The 24,884-nt window shown below is 48.4% G+C and overlaps 2 protein-coding genes across 2 annotated transcripts in view; one reads left to right on the top strand and one right to left on the bottom strand.

Moving 5' to 3' along the window:
- pter (phosphotriesterase related) overlaps positions 1 to 16,591 on the top strand; it is a 54,089-nt gene extending 37,498 nt beyond the window's left edge. Inside the window, exons 4-5 of the mRNA XM_072508599.1 lie at positions 12,808 to 12,948; positions 15,769 to 16,591. Coding sequence (XP_072364700.1) covers positions 12,808 to 12,948; positions 15,769 to 15,979 — 352 coding nt within the window. The 3' untranslated portion in view covers positions 15,980 to 16,591. The remainder of the gene's footprint in view (positions 1 to 12,807; positions 12,949 to 15,768) is intronic.
- A 268-nt stretch (positions 16,592 to 16,859) lies between these two features.
- On the bottom strand, positions 16,860 to 19,875 carry c1ql3a (complement component 1, q subcomponent-like 3a). The gene is made up of 2 exons (XM_072508600.1): positions 18,912 to 19,875; positions 16,860 to 18,346 (listed from the first exon to the last, which is right to left on the bottom strand). The coding sequence occupies exons 1-2, from the start codon at positions 19,494 to 19,496 to the stop codon at positions 18,167 to 18,169; spliced, it is 765 nt and encodes a 254-aa protein (XP_072364701.1). The 5' UTR covers positions 19,497 to 19,875; the 3' UTR covers positions 16,860 to 18,166.
- Positions 19,876 to 24,884: the final 5,009 nt, after the last annotated feature.

Raw genomic sequence — 24,884 nt, 5'->3', positions numbered from 1 at the left:
TGGGGTCCACGATGGAGTGATCGCTGGTGGGGTCCATAATGTCCAGGAGGGGGGCGCCGTGCGGTCGGGGGCGTACGCTTGTACATTACGGGAGGCGACTGTTTGTGAGGTTGCGAGTTTCTTGGTCGCCGCGAGACGAGGGTAGCCCCTTCTAAGAGGCGCTGGCGGATGTACGCCGACCCGATGCCCGTAACGAAAGCGTCCCTAATTAGGAGTTCGGAATGTTCAACGGCCGACACGGCCTGGCAATCGCAGTCCCTCGCCAGGGGGTGCAGGGTACGCCAGAAATCTTCCACAGACTCACCGGGGAGTTGATGCCGCGTGGACAGGAGGTGCCTGGCGTAGAGTTTGTTGGTCTGCTGATTGTAGTTCTCTTTCAGTAGCGCCATGGCCTCAGCGTAAGTAGGCGCGTCCCGGATGAAAGGAAAGATATCGGAGCTCAGGCGCATATACAGGATCTGGTGCTTCTGTGCCTCTGAGGGTGGTTCTGTCGCAGATCCGATGTAGGCTTCAAAGCAGGCTCGCGATGTGCGAAGGCCGACTTGGCGTTGTCTGCTTGAGGGTGCAGCTGCAGGCGATCAGGCTTGATGTGGAGATCCATCACTGTAAAATCTCTGCTTAATAAATTGATGCACTATCAATTGTGACGAGACGAGAGTAGAGTGTAATCGAGGCTTTATTAAGCCGAGATGTGTAGCCTCCTGCAGCTGCTGCCGAAATGGCCGCAGCTCGGTGAGCACACACATTTATACTCCGTCTACTGGGCGGAGCCAGCAGGCAGGGATCTACCCCCGTACCTGTAGTACAGGAGCCTTACTGTATTACATCTCGTATGTGATATATACAACAGTGGTGACTACCACAATCCGTTTTGTGGCTCTTCACTCCAGTCCAATCAGTGAAACTTATTTTGTTGCTAGCTCCCCAGACGTGGCAACTTCCACAGCAGCTTTGAGTGTTAAGCTTTGAGAGTTAAATTGCGTACAGTAAACCGCTTCCTCTGAATAGCTCCACTGCAGAGTCCACAAAGCTGCTTAGTACGAAGAGTGTCATCAAGTGTTGCATCAGCATTTGCTCACCTTAAAGTCAGGGTTATGGGGAGAAGGCAGGAGAATGGGGATGAGAAAATATCAGCCATGATTGAATGGCGGAGCAGACCCGATGGGCCGAGTGGCCTAATTCTGCTCCTATGTCTTATGGTCTTATGGCTACGAATTGTAAAATGCTTTCACATTCTTCCTGATTAAGGCAGTGGAACCAAAACGTTCTGCTATTAACAGTCTAGGCAATAAATTCCCTTCTAAAACCTTCATTAGTCCAAAACAGGACTTATCTCCTGGTTTTGCCGGGTGAAGTACTTTTTTGACGGCATAAAAAATTTTACGCACTGCTACACTGAAATAAGTTACGACTTTTAGGTCTTCTGGTGTTCGATTGGCTCTGCAATACAATTGGAATCTTTCCCCATATGAATTCCAAGCCTCACAGTCTTCATCAAATGCATCCATGGCGCCCGTTTTTCCCACTATTCCAGACCGCTCCTCGGGTCTGTACTTCAACCAACTCCCTCCCTTCCAATTCTTTTGGATGTGTGGCACAAACAATCTCTTTATCCACAATGTAGCTGAGAATTTTTTTATTTTTGCTTCACTGTGGTTTGACTTTTTCCTGAGTAACGGCCTGTCTAGAGTTTAAATTCCTGTTCCTGCAGCCCGTTTAGCTTCATCGTGTCCACGGTCTCTGCAACCCAGACTGTATCCACTTCAACGGCCAGCAAGTTTTCACTCACGGTTGTGTTCTGTTATTTTTTCCTTGTTTAAAACCTTGAACATCAGCAGCCCGATTTGTGTGTGAATTCAGACCCAGAATCCTCCTCCACTCTTGACACCGTCGCTACTGATTTTGTCGACAATCTTTTTTTACAGCAGTTTGTTTTCTTGCCTCAATCTAAGTTGCCAGTTTTCTCTTTTATCTTTGCGGCAACTCAAAGATATAATAAAAGGTATGGGGATGCCTACACTCTGGATTCGTACAAACATACTGAGAGGTTTTATTTAGGGATGTTGCTTGTACAATCTAAGATGGGGAACTGAAGCCCACGCAAATACTCTCTGCTGACATCACTACAGATTACGTGACACTTCACCAGCAGGAATGTATTCTGATACATAACACTGTACATGTTGCAAGATGCCCCACACCAGCAAACTAGAGTCCAGTCTGTATTTAGATGGCATTGTTGAAGGAAAGAATTTTGGCCAGGACACTGGCGAACTCCTGTATCTAGGATTAGAGAATGGAGTTTTTATATCATTATGTGCACCATCAGAACAATCAAGCAGAACCTCAATACAGAACATTCAATAATGTAGGATCCCTTCAATTTTGCCCTGGCGTGTCAGCCTTGTTGATATGCTGAAGTCCCAGTTTGGTGCTTGTAAACATTTTGATTCTGACTAGAGAGTGGGTGCTTTGTAATAAACAAAAACAATTCTTTTTTTTGAATAAACATTTTATTGAGCTATTTTTGGTATAGTGACAACAACAAAAGAAACAATATACATGAAACTATAAACATAGTGCAAAAGCCTCTCATACAGGTCCCACCCTTATTGACCCCCTACTCTAATCTAAACTAAACTAAAACAATTCTAAGCAATAAAATATCTAATCGAAGCTTCAAGTTAACTTTGTAACTGAAAATTAAGTAGCTACACACAAGACAGGAAAAAGCAGGGATTGAATTCCTAAATAATCCCTTGCATTAATCATAGGGACAGTTTCTGAGGTCTACTTGATTCTTGATGCCCCATATTTGTGTTACCTGACTGAGCTGTGTCAACTCTCTTTTATCTTTGTCTTTTCACTGCCTAACTGAAATCTCTATAGATCATCCATCACCTTTTACTTCATTTCAGTTTTCTAAAATAAATATTCACAGGATATATAAATAAATAATGTGATTACAAGAGTCGGTCAGAGGCTGGCAATTCTGCAGTGAGTAACTCTCCTTCTGACTCCCAAAGCCTATCCATCACCCACTTGCCGCAAGTCAGGTGTGTGATGGAATGTTCTCCACTTGTCTGGATGTGTGCAGCTCCAACAACGCTCAAGAAGCTCGACAACACTCTGGACAAAGCAGCTCGCTTAGTTGGCAAGCTATCTACCACAATAAACATTCATGCACTCCACCATTGGCTCTCAGTGGGAGCATTGCGTACCATCCCCAAGTTGCACTGCAGCAACTCACTAAAGCACCTTTGACAGCACCTTCCAAATCTGCAACCTCTACCACCTAGCAAAACGAGGACAGCAGGAACATCAACATCTGCAAATTTCCTCCAATTCACACACCATCCTGACTTGGAAATACGGGAAGCCCTCACTTAAAATTGTGGCTGCGTTCCTGAAAAACCACCAAGTGAAATTACTTTATTAAACATAGGAAGCAATGTTCAAATGGTCTGTAAAACGTCATTATCAGAGAAAGAAATTAAAACACTACCCTCTCGGTTGAAATACTTTACATTGCTAAATACCTGCATTGATAAATGAAATAACTTCTAAAAGTTCAAAAAGAGAAAAGAAATATGTAACTTTTTAGTTGCAGTAGTTTCTAATTCCTGAACCACCTCCTTCCTGCTCTTGCTGGTAACTGCAGATCCTCACCCTCTCTAAAGTCAGAGCTATGGCCCCTCCTCTCCCTGCTCACCGAGTTGCAGCCTCTCTCCCATTTCTGACCTCAGTGTTGTGGCATTTGTTCTCCTCCCCCACCACCAACCCACCCTCTGGCCAAACCTCTGTCTTACCCTCTTGCTGTTTCCCTCTACTGGACCTGCGTTCAGATCCAGATCTGATCCCAAGTCGGAGCTCCAATGTTGTAGAAATGCAAGTCCCAATGGGGCTGAAATACGGGCCCAGGCGCAGACCACCATTACCGTGGCCCGCAAGGTAGCCATCTTGCTGCGCACTCCACTGACCACCCACCCTAGTCCCTAGTACCGCAGAGTGACACCGGCCGTATGGGTCTCCCAACCCACACCCCACCCTCCACCACAGCCCCACCACCCAACCGGCCGCCACCTGCTGGTGGGGCATCAGGTGGCCCACCCAAGCGCAATGCCCACTGTAACCACTATGGGGATTCCAGATGGGGGGCTCAGAGCATACCACTGGCATAGGCAGTGTCAGGTGATAGCATCCCGGCAGGAAGGATGGGCGCCAGGGCCAGAGGTCCCCATGGCACCAGGCACGGACGGGGCCAGGCATGAAGAGATGTGTGGGGGGGGGGGGGGGGGGGGGGGACATGCAGAGGCGGAGCCCGCAGTGCCAACCGGGGCCAGCGTGTAGCCGGTTGCACCTGGTTGGGCACGGAGGTGCACACCATGCTAACATGTCATCTTTTCACCCCCTGCAGACAGTGGATATTGGAATTCAACCAGTAACGGTGGCCTTCCTGCTAGTCGGCGCAGTCTTGCAGGATGCCCTATGGCTGTACAAGCTGGAGCTGCTCGAGGAACAGGAGGAAGCTGCAGCAGCGGAGTGTCAAGCAGCGGAGTGGGCAGCAGCGGTGCCTGCTCCAGAGGAACAGAAAGTAGCCTCCCAGGATGGAGAGCCGGACACCCAACAGACCGAGGTGGAGGAGATGCAAAGGAAGTGTCGCATGAGGCCCCGTGTGTAGCAGCACCTGTCATTCAAGGACCTGCCGGACCGGGTATGCCGTCGAAGACTCCGACTCAGCAGGGAGACAGTGCAACATATCTGCCAGATCACGGCATACCTGGCACCGCAGGGATATGGGGGAGGACTCCTGCTCCCGATGGCCGTGACGGTCGCCCTGAACTTTTACACAACGGGGTCCTTCCAGGCGCCGAGTGGGGACCTGCCCGGGATCTCTCAGACCTCGGTGCACAGGTACATCAGCGCCGTCACAGTGGCCCTATATCCCCAGGTAGCTCAATACATCCACTTCAATGTGGACCAAGCCCACCAGGATACCCGGGCAGCGGGGTTCACCACCATCGATAGGATGTCCCAGGTCCAGGGGATGATCAATGGGATGTCCCAGGTCCAGGGGGCCGACGGGATGTCCCAGGTCCAGGGGACCGACGGGATGTCCCAGGTCCAGGGGGTGACCGATGGGATGTCCCAGGTCCAGGGGGTGACCGACGGGATGTCCCAGGTCCAGAGGGTGAGCGACGGGATGTCCCAGGTCCAGGGGGTGACCAACAGGATGATCCAGGCCCAGGGGGTGATCGACGGGATGTCCCAGGCCCAGGGGGTGACCGACGGGATGTCCCAGGTCCAGGGGGTGACCAACAGGATGTTCCAGGCTCAGGGGGTGATCGACGGGATGTCCCAGGTCCAGGGGGTGACCAACAGGATGTTCCAGGTCCAGGGGGTGACCGACGGGATGTCCCAGGTCCAGGGGGTGACCAACAGGATGTCCCAGGTCCAGGGGGTGACCAACAGGATGTTCCAGGCTCAGGGGGTGATCGACGGGATGTCCCAGGTCCAGGGGGTGACCAACAGGATGTTCCAGGCTCAGGGGGTGATCGACGGGATGTCCCAGGTCCAGGGGGTGATTGATGGGATGCATGTTTCCCTATGAGCATCTGCAATTGACAGACCGCTCTCCACAAACCTAAAGGGGTTCCACTCGATGAACATGCAACTGATATGTGACCATCAGCTGCGCATCATACACGTCTGTGCCCAATACCCAGGCAGGGTGCATGACGCCTTCATCATGGCGCACCTGACATGTTTGAGACGCTCTTCGGCTGGGGGTGGGGGGGGGGGGGGGGGTGTTGGCCCCTGGGTGAAAGGGGTTATCCGCTGCGGAAGGCCACAGACCGTCGCAGAAACTTGCTACAATGACGCCCATGCAGCAATCGGGTGTGATCGAGTGGTGCTTCGACCTCCTGAAGATGAGGTTCAGGTGTCTGGACTGCTTTGGAGGAGTCCTCTGGTATGATGCTGAGAGGGTCATCTGCAATGTGAAGGCCTGCTGCGGCCTCCTCAACATCACACAGCAGAGGGGGGACGTGCTGAAGAAGGAGGAGGAACGCCAGACCTCGTCTGAGGAGGAGGGCATGGGGGAGGATGGGTGGGACATGGAGCCCAGGCAGGCACAGGAGGCTGCATGAGGCGTGCGCCAGGGCCAACGTGCTCGGGACGCTCTGATCGCCTCCAGATTTACCGACTAGGGTGGGTGGGACTGGCCAGGAGCACGCACACCGCATCCACCCCCATCCCCACCCCTGCAACCCCCTCCGTGATACATACCTGCCGCACTACAGGGTGTGGGCCCTGGATTGGCAGTATCACTGGTTCTGGTCCATTGGATGAAGGATGGTTACAACCCCCTCTGCGATGAGCTCTGGTGCTTCACATCATATGACAATGTTTGACTCCTGCCCACGGAAGCACTTTCCACCGAACACCTGGGAGATCCCTGCATGTGAACTGGACATTCTATAACACGGTCCCATCAGATCCCTGGGGTGAGGGGGGGGCAGGGGGAGACCAAGCCACCGACAACATCTGCCCATTCCTCAATCCCCGCCCACCCTCTCTGGCCAGACCAGACCAGCCCACCCCGCACACTCATTCGACAGAGCACCGAAGCAAGTTGCAACAGTGTGAACAAGTGCTTGATGTGACAACGTTTAGACAGATTTGTGTCCTACCCCTATGACTAAACTGTGCCCTGCACCTGTGCCAACTTAACTTGTGTTAAGGGCCTACACTAGTCTTGGTGGATCCCCAGACGATACAGCAGGAGTGAAGGCGGCCTGCTGTGATTCCCGCCCTGCGACCTAGGTCCCCATTGGCGGGCGCTTTCTGGGGCGACCGCGCCTAGATGGGCCCGGCTGCTGCTTGGGTGTCCCAGATTGTATGGTGCCCGATGCCCACCAGATGCACCAAGGATAGTATGTGGGCAGCATGGCGCATAGTGGTTGCTTCACAGTTGAACATGCTACAATGATGCCCATGCAGCAATCGGGCTTGATCGAGCGGTGCTTCGACCTCCTGAAGTTGCTTCACAGCTCCAGGGTCCCAAGTTCGATTCCCGGCTTGGGTCACTGTGCGGAGTCTGCACGTTCTCCCCGTGTGTGCGTGGGTTTCCTCTGGGTGCTCCGGTTTCCTCCCACAGTCCAAAGATGTGCGTGTTAGGTGGATTGCTCATGCTAAATTGCCCTTAGTGTCCAAAAAGATTAAGTGGGGGTTACGGGGATAGGGTAGATACGTGTACTTGAGTAGGGTGCTCTTTGTAAGGGCCGGTGCAGGATAGATGGGCCGAATGGCCACCTTCTGCACTGTAAATTCTATGACTAAATTCTATGACAGGAGGGAGGGCGGGAGTCTGAGGTGCTGCGGTATCCCGGTACCTCCCCTACGGGAGTCACCGGCACGGGCCCCTTTACCTCCTCCTCTCAGGGTGCCCGATGGCCCCCGGGCTACTGCATGGGACGGGAGCGGAGCTATCCCCTGACGCTCCCCCGCCACCTGGTGCTGACAGGCCTGGAGGCCCGCTCTGGTCTCGACCAGGGTGTGCATGCTTGCGGCCATGGAGCACAGGGATTGGACCATCTCCACCTGGGACAGTGCCACATCACCCATTGACTGTGCCGCCACCTTCTGTGTCTGTGTCACATCAGCCAGTGATTGCACCATCTCCCTCTGGGACTGGTCCACCTCCCTCTGTGTCTGTGCCACATCAGCCAATGCCTGGGCAATGCCGCCGACGTTCCCAGCCATGGCTTGCTGTGACTGGGCCACGCTCGGAAGCGCCGCTGCAATTTCCAAGTGCTCTGGCACATGATCACCTTTGAGTCAGCAACCCTGTCCTGGGCTTCGGCACACAATGCCCCAGGCCTTGGATATGCTGATCCATAGCCAAAACCCTCTCCCCCAAGACCTCCACCGTGGATGCCACCCGTGCAGTGATGGCCTGGGTGACACGCATGGTCGGCACCATCTCCTGCTGTTGCACACGGTTGGACTCCTTCACCTGTGTCTGCAGATATCAGATGGTCACCAACAACCCCTCATGTAGTCCCTGGCTCGGCGACTGCATCTCCAAATCGATGGGACTGTCCGTTCCAGTAGCCCGAAACCCATCTGGACGTCAGCTCATTCCTGGGGTCGGCCTGCCCTCCAACCGTGGGCGAACGGTTGGAGGGCAGGCCGACCCCAGAAACTAGCTGCCGTGTGGTGCGCACCAGATAGTGTCCCAGGAGCCTCTTCACTAAAGTGCCCAATCGAGGTGAGTGTCCCTGGGATGGTGGAGGGTGTTGGAGACAGCTGTGACGGGAAATCGGTGCCATCCTCGGACTCGAGCTCCAGGGTGCCCTGCGTATCTGGTCCGAGGGCTGCCATCCGGGCTGCTCTCAGTGTCACTGCTCAGCTCAGGCCGGGTTCCGACAGTGGTCCTGGCTGGAAAACGACAGTTTTAGACAGTCCGACTCATGCAGCCCAGGGGGTGGGTAGCTGGTGGCCTCAGTGGCCAGGGCACCCAGCCATGGAGGCCGATATGTGGGGCAGGGTGAGGGTTCAGCCACCCTCGGGTTGGGGGGGCGGGGGCGGTAAGGGTTTCGGGTGCGTCGGTCAGGGATGGTGTCAGGGCTACCATGCTGCCTACTCACCCTGGCCACCCTGCGGAGGTCCTGCAGTTTGTTCCGGCACTGCTGGCCAGTCCGGACTGTGTTGCCCACAGCGCTGACTGCCTCTGCCACCTGTGCCCTGGCACGACAAATGGCAGCGGCTGGCAGCCTCCTACACTGGCGGGATACAGGGTCATCCGCCTCCCCTCCACCGTGTCCCAGGAGGGTCTCCAGCTCAGCGTCCATGAACCTTGGTGACATCCGTCTTGCTGCCATCTTGTTGGCTGGGATGGAATGTGTGGGGAGTGCAGTGTGTATATGCGGCTGCAGCTTGTCAGCCTCCTGAGTGTCAATCATGAAACCTGAGAATCCGGCACCGTTTCTCATTGGAATCGATTGTGATGCACGTGGCGCTGGCGCTAGCCTCTTAACAGTCACTGAATCAGTCCAGGTGTGGCACCAGTTTTGCTCTCGTGGAACTCCACGAATCTGCACTTAGTCTCAGAAACAGAGAATCCCGCCCCATATCTATTTCTAACCTGCTCAAAATAAAGCATTAATTCAATTTAAATTATTAATTTTATTATGAAATTATTAGTAATTTAGTATCGCATAATGGGTGGCCTCACACCTCGTGAGAAAGATTGAACTAATGCATTATTTTAAAAGTGTTGCACTGGCCGAGGGGAGGAGAAACTTTGATTTTCCAGCAAGCTATTGGTTATTAACATTAAATAAATGTGCTATCACATTGCAGCCTGCGTGAGAGTCAAGGATAATGGGACAGTTTGAACTTTGATTTAGTTTATTAATTTGCTGCCAAAGAGGGTGAAAATACTCACAATAATTAACATTGGTTCCTGGACAAGGAAAGGCCATAAAAATGTATTCTTGGCTTCTCCTGGCTGCTGCTCTCCTAATCTCAACAACTCTGGTCTACCAAGCATTGGTTGATCATTACCTGCACTTGACCCTTTCAGGCAAAGAGACTTGGGCAACACCACTAATATCTGTTGGGGGGGAGGGGGAGAGCGAATGGATGAATAAGTGACATTTCTATTGCCCTGGTCTTCCAAGTATGGTTTTGTAGAAGACTGATCGCCCTGCCAGTATTGTAATGCAGTCTTCTGCATTGATTTTTAGCGTCTCCACGAACAGCACAGCCAAGGCTGCTTCATCTGTATGTAGAGAGCTATTTTGTTGTCCAGTTGAACAGCGGCATTGAGGTGCGCAATGTGAAAATTCTGCATCAATGGTCTAACCTGGTCATGCTTCACACTGAATTGATCAGGACATTTGCCATTTGGAGTTGTACTCTTGTTTAAAATGAACACATTTTAGCACAAAGTGACTAAGCTTTATTAGGGGAATGAGTGGTTTGAAATGTTTAAAATTAGCAAGCAAATGGGAGGGAGGAAGCTGAGCATCTTTATTTACTGTTCATGTATGTTCAGTCTTGAATTAATATGACAGTAATAACAGTACTTCTGAAGCCTGAGTATCTTTGCTCTGTCTATAAACATAAAACACACAACCAGGCAGGAAATATGTTACCAACTTGTATCCTTTTGTAAAGGACTTTGACAACCCATTCTTGTAATATGAGCTGCTTTATGTGATTCCACTGCTGCACCCAGTTTGGTAATATCAGCAAATTTGATCACTTTGCATTGCATTTCTGCCCCCCCCCCCCCCCACCCCCAGGTCATTTATTTAAAAGAGAAACAGTAGCAATACAACACTGAGCTCTGGGACACCCCTTCCCACGCCACCATCCGATAACTCCTCTAAACTATTCATTTCCAGCCCTCAGTCAATTCCTTATCCATTCTTAGGGTGTACCTTGAATTTGGAATGAGCTGGGCACAGTATGAATGGGCATAAAGATGGTAGATAAAATCGAATTGAGGACCAACAAAGGACTGCCTCCCCGAACAGGCGCCGGAATGTGTGGCGACTAGGGGCTTTTCACAGTAACTTCATTTGAAGCCTACTTGTGACAAGCGATTTTCATTTCATTTTTCATTTCATCAGCTGGGAATACGAGCATCACTTGGTTCATGAATGGTGCTGAAAATGCAAAAGGTGGCGGACAGGAACCTGCAAGTCATAACTATCTCGCCATACTTATATCCTAACTGCACAGCTCCAATCAATAAAGCAAATGGAATATTCACCACAGAGCCAAGAGTAGAAAACCAGTCAGGAGAATTATAGAATCCCCACAGTAAGGAGTCCATTTGATCCATCATGTCTGCACCTAACCTCTGAAAGAACACCCTACCCAGGCCTAAACCCCACCCTATACCTGTAACCCCACTAACCTGCATATCCTTGGACACTAAGGGACAATTTAGCATAGCCGATCCACCTACACTGCACATCTTTGGACACAAAGGGAGCAAACTGGAGCACCCGGAGGAAACCCACCAGAAAAGAGGAGAATGTGAAAACTCCATACAATCACTCGAGGCCGGATTTGAACCCAGGTCTCTGGCGCGGTGAGGTCGCAGTGTTAACTACCTTGCCACCATGCCGATCAAAGAATGTTTTCGTCAGAGTGCACCTTGGACTGTGTTGAGACACGAGGCAAATTATTGAAGCACCAGAAGTAGTGCACAGATGGGTCATGAGATAGATTTCTAGTGGTTAATGGCCTGAGTTATGAGGAAAAGCTGCTTTTAAAAACTTGGGAGTCCAATGTGATTATAAAAACGTTTACAATATGGTAAAAGGTTAAATTGGAAGGTTACTTTAAACCAAATTGTGGTTTAAACCAAGATCTAGAGGCCTCTACCGGTAAACAGTAACTTTTAAGTTTTGAGGCAGAGAATAATCAGACTACCCAGAAGGACAATGAAGGCAAAAATCCTGGCTGCATTTGGAAACATTTGGAAATGTTTCAAAACAGGTGGACAGGTTGCTTCTGGGTGGATGACGGTTCATCATCGTTTCTGCATCCCTAGTTTATCAGACCATCTACACAATTAGTTTCTCATATTTAAAGTTAATGGTTTTGGACCAGACTGAATTTAGGAGCAAGAGCGCTTTTTAAAAAACTTCCCAAAGAACTAGTGGTTTCAGATCACTGGCCAGATACAGATTACTGAGGGCTGGGATATACTCGTTGTGACCAGAGGCAAACGTTATTAATTGTAACGGGCCAAATTAGAGGACAAATAACAGTGCGTCTGATGTTTTGGTTATTGTTCTTGCCAAATTTAGATCTGGCAGTGTGTGGGTTACTCCATTTGGCGGCTTCCGTGCCAGTTTATTTCAATTTGTTTAGTGCTGGGGGTAACATGTAGGCGCTTTACATTGGATCTTACTGAAATCAAACCGTCGATAATTGGGATTGTTCGGCGAGTCTGGTTGCTGGATGAATCTTTAGTAAGAAATTAATTAAGTACAAAGGTGCTTCCTGCCCACGAACATAGGAATACCGGAATCGAGCCATTTGCTGGCGAACATCATCATCATGTCACAATTCCAGTGCTTGCTGAACATCTGTTCACATCTGTCCCCTCGCATCCTAAAGCTGCATCCTGTCCCATCAGTCCCACTTTCTCATCGTCGTACCAGGAACATTCTGACAAATTCGCTTCCCATTCATACCTTCAAGCCCCAATGGAAACCCCGATCCGCTATATTGTAAGAAAGCAAACTGCGTTCATGGAAGTTTAAAATCCTCAGTAAATTAAGAAATAAAACATTGCCCGGGTGGCTACCAGGAACTCTTTCAAGTTTGGCTTTCGATTGAAAATTAGAGGGGAAATGGTTTTGATTCCCTGTGGGAAGCTCCACACGGACAACATCACTTTCCGAGCAAAACTCCACCGGCTGTTTGGAAAGGACAGGGGTAGTGTTTAGAAAGGATGGTGATGGCGCTGCGATTTGGCCTTTCTAATATGGGGTGACTATGGTGTTATATTGGAGCCCACGTACCTCCCTCGGTTCGTTTGATTTCATTTAATTGTTTTGCACCAAAAACTGTTGGAGCTCACGAACCTTTTGAAACAGGCTCCTCGGTTAGCGGCAGAGAGTGGATGTGATGTTGGAAAAGCTGAACCGGGGGAGGAGAGGGAGGGTGTACAAACGAATATTTGGGAGCGCTGCGCTGGAATGCAGTTTGCGGTTGAAACTCTGGCGGCAGAGACCTAATTTTTCATATGTACCTTGTTATTTTCTTTCAAATCAGGACGATACTTGAGCAGCACAAACTGCTCGAGTTTGCCAAATTGGGAAGTTACCTGGAGTATGATCTATTCGGCACTGAAATGCTGAATTACGCATTGTGCCCTGAGGTGGACCTGCCCTGTGACATTGAACGGATCCATCGGTAGGTAGATACCTAGTACAGGTGTCACATGGATATTGTGTTATGGAAAGAACGCCTTGCGTTAGTGAGTTCGAACATATTACAATGTACAATTCTAAATGTTTTTATGTATGTTTTTTTTTGTTGCCATTTTCAGTAACATTTTCCTATTCGACAACGAGAGATTAGCTCGTGGGCCTTTTAAAAGAAGGTCGATGTTTTAAAACATATTCACATATCCATGTAAATGTACTAATTGCCTTTCAGTTCATTTCTGTTGCCAAGTCTTCCCCACAAAGTGAACTGCCATTTCTTATTTTGACATTTTGAGTTCTGACATTTGAAGAATGGAATTTAATGGTGCAAATTCTTAACTGTGTAACTGACACGACATTGACTATGTAACTGATACGACATTAACTGTGTAACTGACCCGACATTGATTGTGTAACTGATAAGACATTAACTGTGTAACTGACAGGACATTGATTGTGTAACTCGCACGACATTAACTGTGTAACTGACACGACATTAACTGTGTAACTGACACGAAATTAACTGTGTAACTGACATATTAACTTCAGTGTAACTGACACATTAACTGCAACTGACACGACATTAACTGTGTAACCGACACGACATTAACTGTGTAACTGACGACATTAACTATGCAACTGACACATTAACTGTGCAACTGACACGACATTAACTGTGCAACTGACACATTAACTGTGTAATTGACACATTAACTGCAACTGACACATTAACCGTGCAACTGACACATTAGCTGTGCAACTGACACGACATTAACTGTGCAACTGACATATTAACTGTGCATCTGACACGACATTGAAACAAGTCATAAGAGGTTCCACAATAACCTGCTGCGAAATTCTGAAATATAGCAAATTTGGGATAACACTGACTGTTCGCTGCAAAATATACGCGCGAATCTCGAAGACAGACGGGTGCGTCTCGCTCTTTGGTAAATCAGGTAGAATGTTGACGTGGGGAACAAGTTCAGTTCAACACTTCACCATATGCAGCGGGTAGAATACAATAGGGGTCATGTGTTTTTTTTAAATTCATTTTTCCTTTAATTATGAAGCTGCCATCGAGAATATGCTCACACTTTAAGCAAAAGTTGTAACGAGTAAACTTGCATGGAAAGGTATCTCCTACATCTAACCATACCTGTGGAGCTGTGATCTGAATTAGGGTGGATGTCATTGAGCATTGATTCCATCATTGTTTCTTGCGCTTTTCTTCACGACAGTGTGAGACAACTGAAAAATGAATGTTTATCTGAATATATTTAACCAACTTGAGACATTTCTGCATTTACTGCACTATCCCCTAAATAAATGTCTATTTTACCAAACACGTGTTTTTAAACAGTATTGTCATTTTTAATGATACCCTCGATAATACCACAACGCAAATCTCCTAATCTGACAAGAGGTAAATCATTCTGGTCTTTCTAGTTTTGTTACAAGGGACTAAGGACCGAGGTAAAGCAGCTTTTACAAGTCGAGGCAATGGAGGTAATTGGAGAGTCCACACTCCTCCGCTGTACCTCACAGTCTGCTCTCTGTCACCGCTCCACTTGAGTATTGGAAAGCACTCCTGGCTGGCCATTTGCTTTCGACAGTAGGTAAACTTAAGCGCATCCAAAACTCTGCTGACCAGATGTCCCAGTTGGCAACAAGTCTCATTCATCCAGCATTGACTCCAGATTCAGCAGTACTTTGATTTGAAGCCTTACTTTCAAATCTCTCCCCGACCTCACCTGTCGTCTTCCCCCAGGGCTATATCACCCTTCGCAATGTCTGCTCCCATCCACGTCCGCCGTCTTCTGCACCCTCTATATTATCTGGCTGTTGATGGTGATGCCTCCAACTGCCCAGACCCTAAACTCTAGAATTTCCTCCAAATACCTCTCTCTCTCTCTCTACTTCCTGTCCTGTGTTTGGGATATTCCTCCAAGCCTGACTATTTGACCAAGTTTCCAATCGCCTGCCCCAATTTAACCTTATGTCGCCAAATGTATTTTGAGAATGCTCCTGTGAAATGTTTTGGGATAATAAAAGCAGGAAATGCTGGATAAGCCCAGCCGGTCCGGCAGTATCAGTGGAGAAACAGAATCATAGAATTTACAGTGCAGAAGGAGGCCATTCGGCCCATCGAGTCTGCACCGGCTCTTGGAAAGAGCACCCTACCCAAGGTCAACACCTCCACCCTATCCCCATAACCCAGTAACCCCTCCCAACACGAAGGGCAATTTTGGACACTAAGGGCAATTTTAGCATGGCCAATCCACCTAACCTGCACATCTTTGGACTGTGGGAGGAAACCGGAGCACCCGGAGGAAACCCACGCACACACGGGGAGGATGTGCAGACTCCGCACAGACAGTGACCCAAGCCGGAATCGAACCTGGGACCCTGGAGCTGTGAAGCAATTGTGCTATCCACAATGCTACCGTGCTGTTGTTTCGGATCTAAATGGCCTTTCCACACGCAGATCCGAAACTTTAACTCGCCACAGATGCTGCCAGACCGACTCCAGCATGCTCGGCATTTATTTCAGATTTCCAGCAACCGCAGTATTTGTTTTAAATTTAAGTGTTTTGGGACGCTGTCCTATATTAAAGGTAAGAAATTGCAAAAATGCAAGTTGTTCTCGAGTGTTTCGAGTTCCTGCGCTGTATATCTTTTCCTTGAGGAAGGTCACTAAGCCTAACCGTTCGTCAAAGCAAGTTCCATAAAAAGTGTAGGAAGTAGCCTGCAGCTTGAATCCATCCTGACTTGAATTGACCAGGAATGGGGTTTGTATTTTCAGCATCCGTTTGCTGGTTGAAGAGGGTTACGGAGACAACGTGCTGATGGCCCACGATATCCACACGAAGAACAGGCTGACTAAGTACGGCGGGCACGGCTACTCCCACATCCTCACCAACATCGTCCCGGAGATGAAGAGGCGAGGCCTCACTCAGCCTTCCATCGACAAGATTTTAGTGGACAACCCGAAACGTTGGTTAACGTTCAAATAATTAAGCGGGCACCATCTGATTCTGTGACATTAATGTGCGGCTGGTTTTAAATATCCTTATTTCCCAATAGGCTGATCTCTAGTTGATTCTCTGTAAAATCGCAATTCACAAAGTAAAAATAAATGAAATATGCTTAACCTTGGATCAGGGGTAGGGGAAGCGATGAAGTTGTAATAGTTTGTCCCTTTACTGCCTAGGTTTAGATAAGGGAACGTCGAACACAGTTAATGGGGCACATGGATAATTTGTTGCAGCATTATAAGAAAGGATTTAAAGCAATTAAACTACCCATTTGGGGCTAATTTGCCTGGGGCCATAATCTCCTGATTTGTTGACCCCCTTTCACAGCGCCTAAAATTATTGTTACTGATCTGGTCGATGGCAATCGTGAGTAAGGAAAGTGCAAGATTTCTGCCTCCATAACAATAAAGGCTGCACTTCAAACTTATTTGTTGCCTGCAAAAGATCGTCGTGAGAAGCTGGCTGGTGTTAAATAATGCATGTTCATTTGATGATGGACAATAATCGATTGCTTTCATATTTTAATATTAAAAGAATGGGCACAAAGAGCAACGGAATCCTAATAAACAAATCATGTGTAATAAAGAACAATCTGTTTGTATGAAGCCTTCACTCGGGGAGCAGGGCGGGGTACATGGAAGTGTAAAGTCTATTGCTTAAAATGTATGTTACAACTTGTTTGTAATATATTTGAGGGGGGGTGGGGGTGTTCTTTTCTCCACTTAACCTCCGACCCCAAGTGTAAGATGATATTTCCCTATGCAGTCTGGAGTTTGACATTTACATACCGTGGCAATGCCACTTTTCTATCAAATCAAAGATAACGCGAATTTTTTAAAAAATAGACCAGACGTTTGATGGTGTTTTATTCTCATTTAATGAACAGCAACATTGCATAACAGTAATCTGGGCCCTCAAACAGTATAATAACTGAGTTATTGTAATAAGCCGCGTAAAATTAAAATCTAAATGGGAAAAGCAAATGCCCTCCTTTATACCAAACTTGAGCCCATTCCTGAACTAAACTGGCGGTGAAAATGTTAGTTGTGGAGACAATTAAGCCCAAAATATTTATTTTTATTTTTGCTGAATTAAATCTAAGTGGCCTGAAGCTGGAAGCACTTTTTAAACACCGTCCTCACATTCTATGCTAGGTTCTTGGATATAATCCCAGCGCCCTGGATCATCGGTTATATGTGTGGAGAAATCGCTCATCAGATAGGTAGAATGCATCTTATTAAAAGCGGCATCACTGAATGGTTTGAACCATGTACTTATCACATAATACGACCTTATTAGAAGTAATAAGATATGTTAACTGATAATCAAAATGTGAGCAACCGAATCAATGTAAAGAAGCCAAAGCCATGGTAATTCATAGGTATTGCACGAAAATATTGAATACTTTAACACTTATATGATCAAAAGATTTATTTTTTTAAAAATCTATGGCATCTTATTGCATATACATGGATATACCGAACTTGAAATTCATGCCACAACGATCAGAAAACTGCACAGTATCTATTGCACTCACGTTATTCTTTATATTAGTTTGTGATCGTTAAATGAATGACTCTAATAGAAGGCAAACACTGACCTTGTTAAAAACAGCAGCATACTCATTTAACATTGCACCTATAATAGTTGTTAGAAAATCGTCGCTCACCACAGCGAGTAATGTGGAAATTCCAAGCAGAAAAATGGCTCGTCACGACAACCATGGGAAAAGCTGTGAGTTCAACATATCAAAGCATCAGAGAATGAGCAACACTAGCAAACTTGCTTTTTATTTAATCCCCCCACCAGCGCACCATCTTGAGGTTTTAGAAACTGACCACTGTGCTCAGTACCGGACAGAATTCCTCTGACAAACAAAATGCTAACAACTGAGAAATTGTTTTGGATGGACTAACCCGAACTGAGCCAATTTACACGGGCACGGTCTTTCCGAGGTGTGCGGGTACATTTCAAATAGCAATTTAATTTAAAAAAAACAACGGCTGGTTGTGTCCAGAGGTACGGAGCACATCTGGCGACCGTCCATTTGGTTTGTGCAGTGATTGTTTTTTTTTGTTGTCAGGCCGTGGAAATCCCACCCTCAGTCCTTCCTTCACGCAGGAGGTGATTAGATTTGGCTGGTTCTGGTAGCTGTTCGCCCTCGCCTCAGTCCGCGTAGACTATAAAACCAGAGAAGGTGCTGTACTTGTTGTTGTTGCCGCCGTGAGCCTTGCCACCGTCCAGTTTAATGTAGACTTCATCGCCAGCATCCAGGTGCAGCACTACGCTGTTACTGGCATAGTCGTAGTTCTGGTCGGCGTCCTGGGCGATTGCACTGGCTCGGACCTGCACAGAGAGTACAAAAACACAACAGCTATTAGCAAATGGGTACAGTTAGCCAGGGAGCCGTCCCCATCTCTCGGAGTCTCTGCTCTGATCCATGTTATCCAGCTCTGTCTTGTTTCGCCTGTTCTACTTGGAGGATTTATTTACTTGCATTTCTCCTCTCACCTGTTTTGTGGGATTGACCAGATCCAAACCTCCCAGTTCCTACATTTCAGTCTGACAGTCAACCCATCCCCCCCCCCCCCCCCCCCAAAAAAAAAAACAGAAGCACAACCACTTCTATTCCTGTCTGGTGAATATCACTGACGAATCTCACAATCGCTTCGTCCTTAATTAATGAAGCTTACCTAGAGACACAGCGCAACCGGCTCCAGCCTTCCTGGGAGCCGGATAGAGCGGGCAGCTCAGATCTGCTCCAGGCGGGAATGATCCCCTCCATTCATTGGGAAGTCTGGCAATTTGATCAGCGAATTGGGACCTCCCTGGGCCTAGCGCGTGTGCACACACCTACCTTTGCTGGGTGTCCCCCGAGTTTGGCAGAGTTTGTTGGGAAGGGCTTGCTCACCTGGCCGTTCTTGCACAGATCTGCCCACATGCTGGTCCCGTCCCCTCCTCTCATCAGCACATGGTAGGTGAAGAAGTAGATGCCGGGGATGGAGCAGGTGAACTTGCCGCTGGTCGGGTCGTAGTGGTTGCCCAGGTTGGTGACCACATCGTCGAACTTGAGCATCTCGTAGCCCTCGTGCGGCCGCTTGAGGCCGGCGTAGAAGGCGATCTTGGGCACCGTGCTGTAGGTGGCCGCGCTGATGGCTCCGGCGTTGGGCCCGGGAGGTCCCGGCAGGCCGGGTAAGCCGGGTCTCCCCGGCTCCCCCTTGCCTCCCGGTGGGCCGATGGAGCCGGGGGGCCCCGGTTCTCCGGGCGGACCCCGCGGGCCGGCTTTCCCCGACCTGCCGGGTTCGCCTTTGGGCCCTTGGATGAAGGTGGGCAAGGGCATCACGCTGTGGTCCCGCACCGTGTCCGCCGCCGCCGTGGTGGCTTTGCTGCCGTACGGGTCACACACCATCCTGCACGTCCCCAGCATCTCGTAGTGGGCAGAGGTCCCAGCCGAGTTCACCAGCACCGGGATCAGGATGACCAGCAGCAGCACCATGAGCACTCCCACCGCCGCGGCGATCAGGCGCTTCTTGCGGACGACTCGGGTGAGAGTGGGGCGATCGTCCAGCTTGCTTTTGGAAGAAATGGTGATGGCTGAATGGGAACCTGGACTAGCGAGAAAAAGAAGTGAGACTTGTACAGCTCCGAGTGGCTCCCAGTGAGGACAGCAGCTCCCAGTGAGGATAGCAGCAGCTCCCAGTGAGGATAGCAGCAGCTCCCAGTGAGGACAGCAGCTCCCAGAGAGGACAGCAGCTCCCAGCGAGGACAGCAGCTCCCAGTGAAGGCAGCAGCTCTGATAGTGTTGGATGCCCAGGCTGCTCACTTCACTGGGAGACACTGCCAGCAATTTAAGCGAGGGCGCAGACTGGAAAGGATCTTCCTCTCACGCCTCTAGCCACTTTCCACCTGTCCCGATCCGATGTTCACGTGTGAAGAGAAGAACAAATCATGTCAAAGCACACACCGCCAAAAAAAAAGGGTTTCCTCAGTCCTTATCGAGTTAGTGGCGATCTTTCAAATGTGACCTGTCCGCTGTGTCTCTGTGTGTGTCTCTCTCTCTGGCACACACACACAGCTCTCTCTCAGAGACACCAAGAATGTGTAGTAACCCGGGACGCCAGGACTCTGGACAACCTGTTACGCCTCACACATTCATTCAGCGGGAGGAGACACTGCAAGTTCCTTCTCTGCAAAGCAGCCCCACAGTGGATCGGGACAGATCCGAAAAGCGCTAAATACATAAACACACAGCACAGTCCGAGACGGGAAGCCTGCCTGGCGACTCAGGAAGCAGCGATCTGAAGGCAAGGGTAAAAACTGCAGCCTCCTCGCCGGGGAGAGCTCATTTGAAAGTCTAATAGCAAGAAACAGTAGCAGCGCCCCTGTCAATCGCGGCAGCGTCTGTATATAAATATATATATAAATACCTGCCAAATCGCTGATGCATATGAGTTAGTGTAGTATTGCAGAGTGAGTGTCGAACACTGTGCAGGAATATTTAACACAATCGACATGCAACAGTGAGTACTTTGCGGGCACTACCTTCACATGTTTTGTTTTACCTGATCTGTTCAGGTCATATACCGTGACACGAGAGAACAAAGAGAAATCGATCGTTTATCCTTAATATAAATGTCAGTTCCTCTGTTTCCAGACACTGGACTGAGCTAGGAAGCTGCCCAGGTCCCGCATGTAAGCAAGAAGACAGGCAAGTGTTTGATATTACTGTACATTGGTCAGGTCGAAGCTGGCCCAGAACTGATAATACTTGGGAGGGTTCCCTTAACCCCTCTTTTAAAAACATGAATGTCAAATTGTGAATGTATTGCATGGTTTATTTCCTGAAACGTAGCTTCATTCGAAACTACATCTCAAATGTCTCAAGTCTCAATTAAAATCCACTTCCCCGTTCGAAATAGACACGTTGTTCAGATCGTTTGTAAATAATGCTGGGTTCGAAATGTTTCTTTTGAATCTGATTAACAGATTAGAAATGTCTCATTGCGGGTTATATGGAGAGGGTGCAGAATTTGACCAAAGTGGCACATCTGATATTTAACGATGGTTTAAGGATATTCATTTTTGCAAATCAGCAGGTAAATACGAGGTGTAAAAATGTATCTGCCCTTTATCTCTCTCATAGATACGGGATTTTGAACTTCACACCGTACCCCTGTAAGTGTGAATAGCGACAGGGAACAATTGCCTTTCTTCACATGTTTGATTTCACACACACATTGGAATTTAGTTCCCAACGCGCTCTGATGAGAGTAGTTTTGAATCTCATGGCTGGGAGAGAGACACTAATGGCAGTTTAATTAGGAGAGTATTGAGGGGGAATGATGTGGAATAAGCATTCCGTTCTTTTGTTTAGCTCCACAGTTTTACATAGTTGGGATGAGCTAATTAAAGAATAGGCTAGAAATGTTCGGGTTTTTTCCCTTCTAGAAACTGTCTGAACACAGGACGCCTGCCACCATGTTGCCTGTCTGTTCAATAATCATTTAGTTACATTAAAGTCATAACATAACAGTAGAGCATTGGGCCCAAGCAGTGCCTGCGGATTTACCCTCCATTGGGAGGATCTAGCATTTACCCATCCTATTCCCTTTCTCCCCTTTCCTTCACACCATTTATTCAATCTTATCTGAAAAAACCACATCGCTTCTGCAAAGCGTATTCCTCAACCTGACAATTTTATGTGGAAAGAGTCTCTTCTTGCAATAGGCCTAAATCCCTTATATTTAAATGTTGGACTCTAATTTTACTCACACTTTGCAACTTTTCTCACCACTACACCCCCCCCCCCCCCCATTGCTTCCACCCAGAAGGCACTGACTGGTTGTAAGACTTCCATATTGAAAACCTAGCCTAAGTGACCACCATTTAGGGTGGCACAGTGGTTAGCACTGCTGCTTCACAGTGCCAGAGACGCACGTTTGATGACCTTGGGTGACCGTATGGAGTCTGCACGTTCTCCCCGTGCCTGCATGAGTTTCCCCAGGATGCTCTGATTTCCACCCACAGTCCAAAGATGTACAGCAGCATGGTAGCACAGTGTTTAGCACTATTGGGTTCGATTCCCGGCTTAGGCCACTGTCTGTGCGGAGTCTGCACGTTCTCCCTGTGTCTGCATGGGTTTCCTCCGGGTTCTCCGGTTTCCTCCCACAAGTCCCAAAAGACAAGATGTTAGGTAATTAGGACATTCTGAATTCTCGCTCTGTGTACCCGAACAGGCGCTGGAATGTGGCGACTAGGGGCTTTTCACAGTAACTTCATTGCAGTGTTAATGTAAGCCTACTTGTGACAATAAAGATTATTATTATTAGGTGGGGTTATGCACCTTATTTATTGATTGGCTAACTGCATTTTGTAGTGTCACTGTAATTCACATTAAATCTTGAACAGTGTCTGAATTACACGTTCTTGATCTCATTGCGCCTAAGTGCATGGATAATAGTTCATTTTTTATAATGTTGGAATTAAAATGTTATCGCCGGCAGATTCCAAATTAAGTCAAGCCAAGGACAACCGCACCTCGGCCGGTTGTGGGACCCCGGATCACTTTTTCCGGCTGCCCAGAAACAAATTAGTTCCCGTCAGGGCTCCCCTCCATTCACGGACAGAAGCGTGCTTCAGGAAATGCCTGCCAATTGCTGGGCAGGTCGCTGGGCAGGCTCAGCAGCGCCACCCGGTAGCGTGGCCACTGCTGGGAGTGCCGCTGAGAGGACACCATGGAAACAGGATGCCCTCTCACTTAGGAAAGTAGGGGCATCAGAGCTAGTCATGCCAGCCTGGATGGGTGGGCGGGGGGAGTTGGTGAGGAAAAAGGGGATTGCTGCAGAGACGAATAGGAGGGAGCCACTTTGAGCCCACAGTCTCCCCTGGATTTGTACCCCCATCCAATGCAGGGCCTATCCACGACTATAAAAAGGTCTGGGAAGCAATAGAATTCTTGAATGGCCACTTGAACAGCTCTATTTTTCTCTGGCTGGGCGGGCCATCCATAAACCTCCCCAATGCTAATAAAATGACTTGGCGACGGAAAGACAATAGGCAATCCAACACCTGGCCACCTCCCTCACCATTTTCCCAACCCCTCCCCAGATGGCTGGAAAATGAGCCCATGGTGTGAGTTCAGCACTTCCCTCCAGCCCCAATGCTCGTGCAATTTCTGTTTGGCCATGCTCAGCCTGATGTTTTAACATGTGTCAGTAATCGACATTGGCAAACGTGCGCAGTTTTGGCGTGCGCAGGTTTGGGGAAATCCGGGTGTCGTTTCCCATTTACACACTCACAGGCAATTGTAGCCCCTGAATTATTACTTCATCCATGTATTCACAGGAAGACACAAGCACCGCTTCCCTCTCGGAGCTATCACAGTCTAAGCTTCGAGCTTCAATAAAAATGAGGCGCATGCCGTAAATGGGCTAAAGGAGTCGAAAAGCCGATACATCCCCAGGGACAGAAGTTGTTGGTCCCAGATTGCTGAAGATCACAAAGGAGATTTGTGTGGCATTGACAATTATTGCAAGGAAGACTGTAGGGACTGACTGAAAAGATGCAGGCAGTCCCCATATTCAAAGGGACAAGAAGGGAAAAGTAACTATGTGAAATGAAATGAAATGAAAATCGCTTATTGTCACAAGTAGGCTTCAAATGAAGTTACTGTGAAAAGCCCCTAGTCGCCACATTCCGGCGCCTGTTCGGGGGGCTGTTACGGGAATTGAACCGTGCTGCTGGCCTGCCTTAGTCTGCTTTCAAAGACAGCGATTTAGACCTGTGCTAAACAGCCCCTGTGAAGAACAAAGGAAAGTACAGCACACGAACAGGCCCTTCAGCACTCCACGCCTGTGCGATCATGATGCCCTAACTATAAAAAACCTTCAGCCCTTACTAGGTCAGTATCCCTGTATAAAACCATAAGATGTAGGACAGAGGTAGGCCATTCGTCCCATCGGATCTGCTTCAATGCGATCATGGCTGATCTGACATTATCCTCAATATTTTCCTGCCTGATCTCCATAATCCTTGCTTCCCTCACTGATTAACAATCTGTCTATCACAACCTTGAACATACTAAAGACCCAGCATTTACAGCCCTCTGCAGTAAAGAACTCCAGTCAGAAATCAAAAATACTGGACAATCACAGCAGGTCTGACAGCATCTGTGGAGAGAGAGAGAAGGGGGTTAATGTTTTGAGTCTGGGTTACTCTTTGTGAAAGCGAGAGAGCACTGGAAATGGGGTCAGATTTATAATGTGGGGGCCGTGGAGCGGTGGGGCTGGATAGAGGGCCAGCAATAGGTGGAGACAGACAAAAATGTTGTGGACAGAGAGACAAAGGGAGTATAAATGGGGGTGATTAATGCCAAGAAGGGTGCTGATAGTGGCACATAAAGAGATTAAAATGTGTGAATGGCAGAACAAAGGTGAGTGGTGTGTCAAAGGGCAACTCGGAACAGTTGGCCCAGGTGGAGTGGAGGGAGCGGGAACAATTGTGAGGGAAAAACAGATCAATGGAAGAAATGAAAATAACAATAAATTGATAGAAATAAAAATGGGCTAAAGGTGGTGGAGAGAGTTCACACTCTGAAGTAGTTGAACTCAATATTAAGTCCGGAAGGTTGTAGCGTACCTAATTGGAAGATGAGGGGCTGTTCCTCCAGTTTGTGCTGGGCTTCACTGGAACATTGCAGCAGGCCAAGGATGGACATGTGGACATGTGAGCAGGATGGTGAGTTGAAATGGCAAATGACAGGAAGGTCTGGATCCTGCTTGCGGTCACCCAGTCTGCAGTTAGTCTCTCCAATGTAGAGTAGACCGCACTGGGTGCCGCAAATGCAATAGACCAGATTGAAGGAGATGCACTTGAAGCTCTGCCT

The sequence above is a fragment of the Scyliorhinus torazame genome, chromosome 6 (genome assembly GCF_047496885.1).
Source record: "Scyliorhinus torazame isolate Kashiwa2021f chromosome 6, sScyTor2.1, whole genome shotgun sequence".
Classification (NCBI taxonomy): Eukaryota; Metazoa; Chordata; class Chondrichthyes; order Carcharhiniformes; family Scyliorhinidae; genus Scyliorhinus; species Scyliorhinus torazame.
Note: the sequence above shows the minus strand (reverse complement) of the source record. Positions and strands in the feature narration are given on the sequence as shown.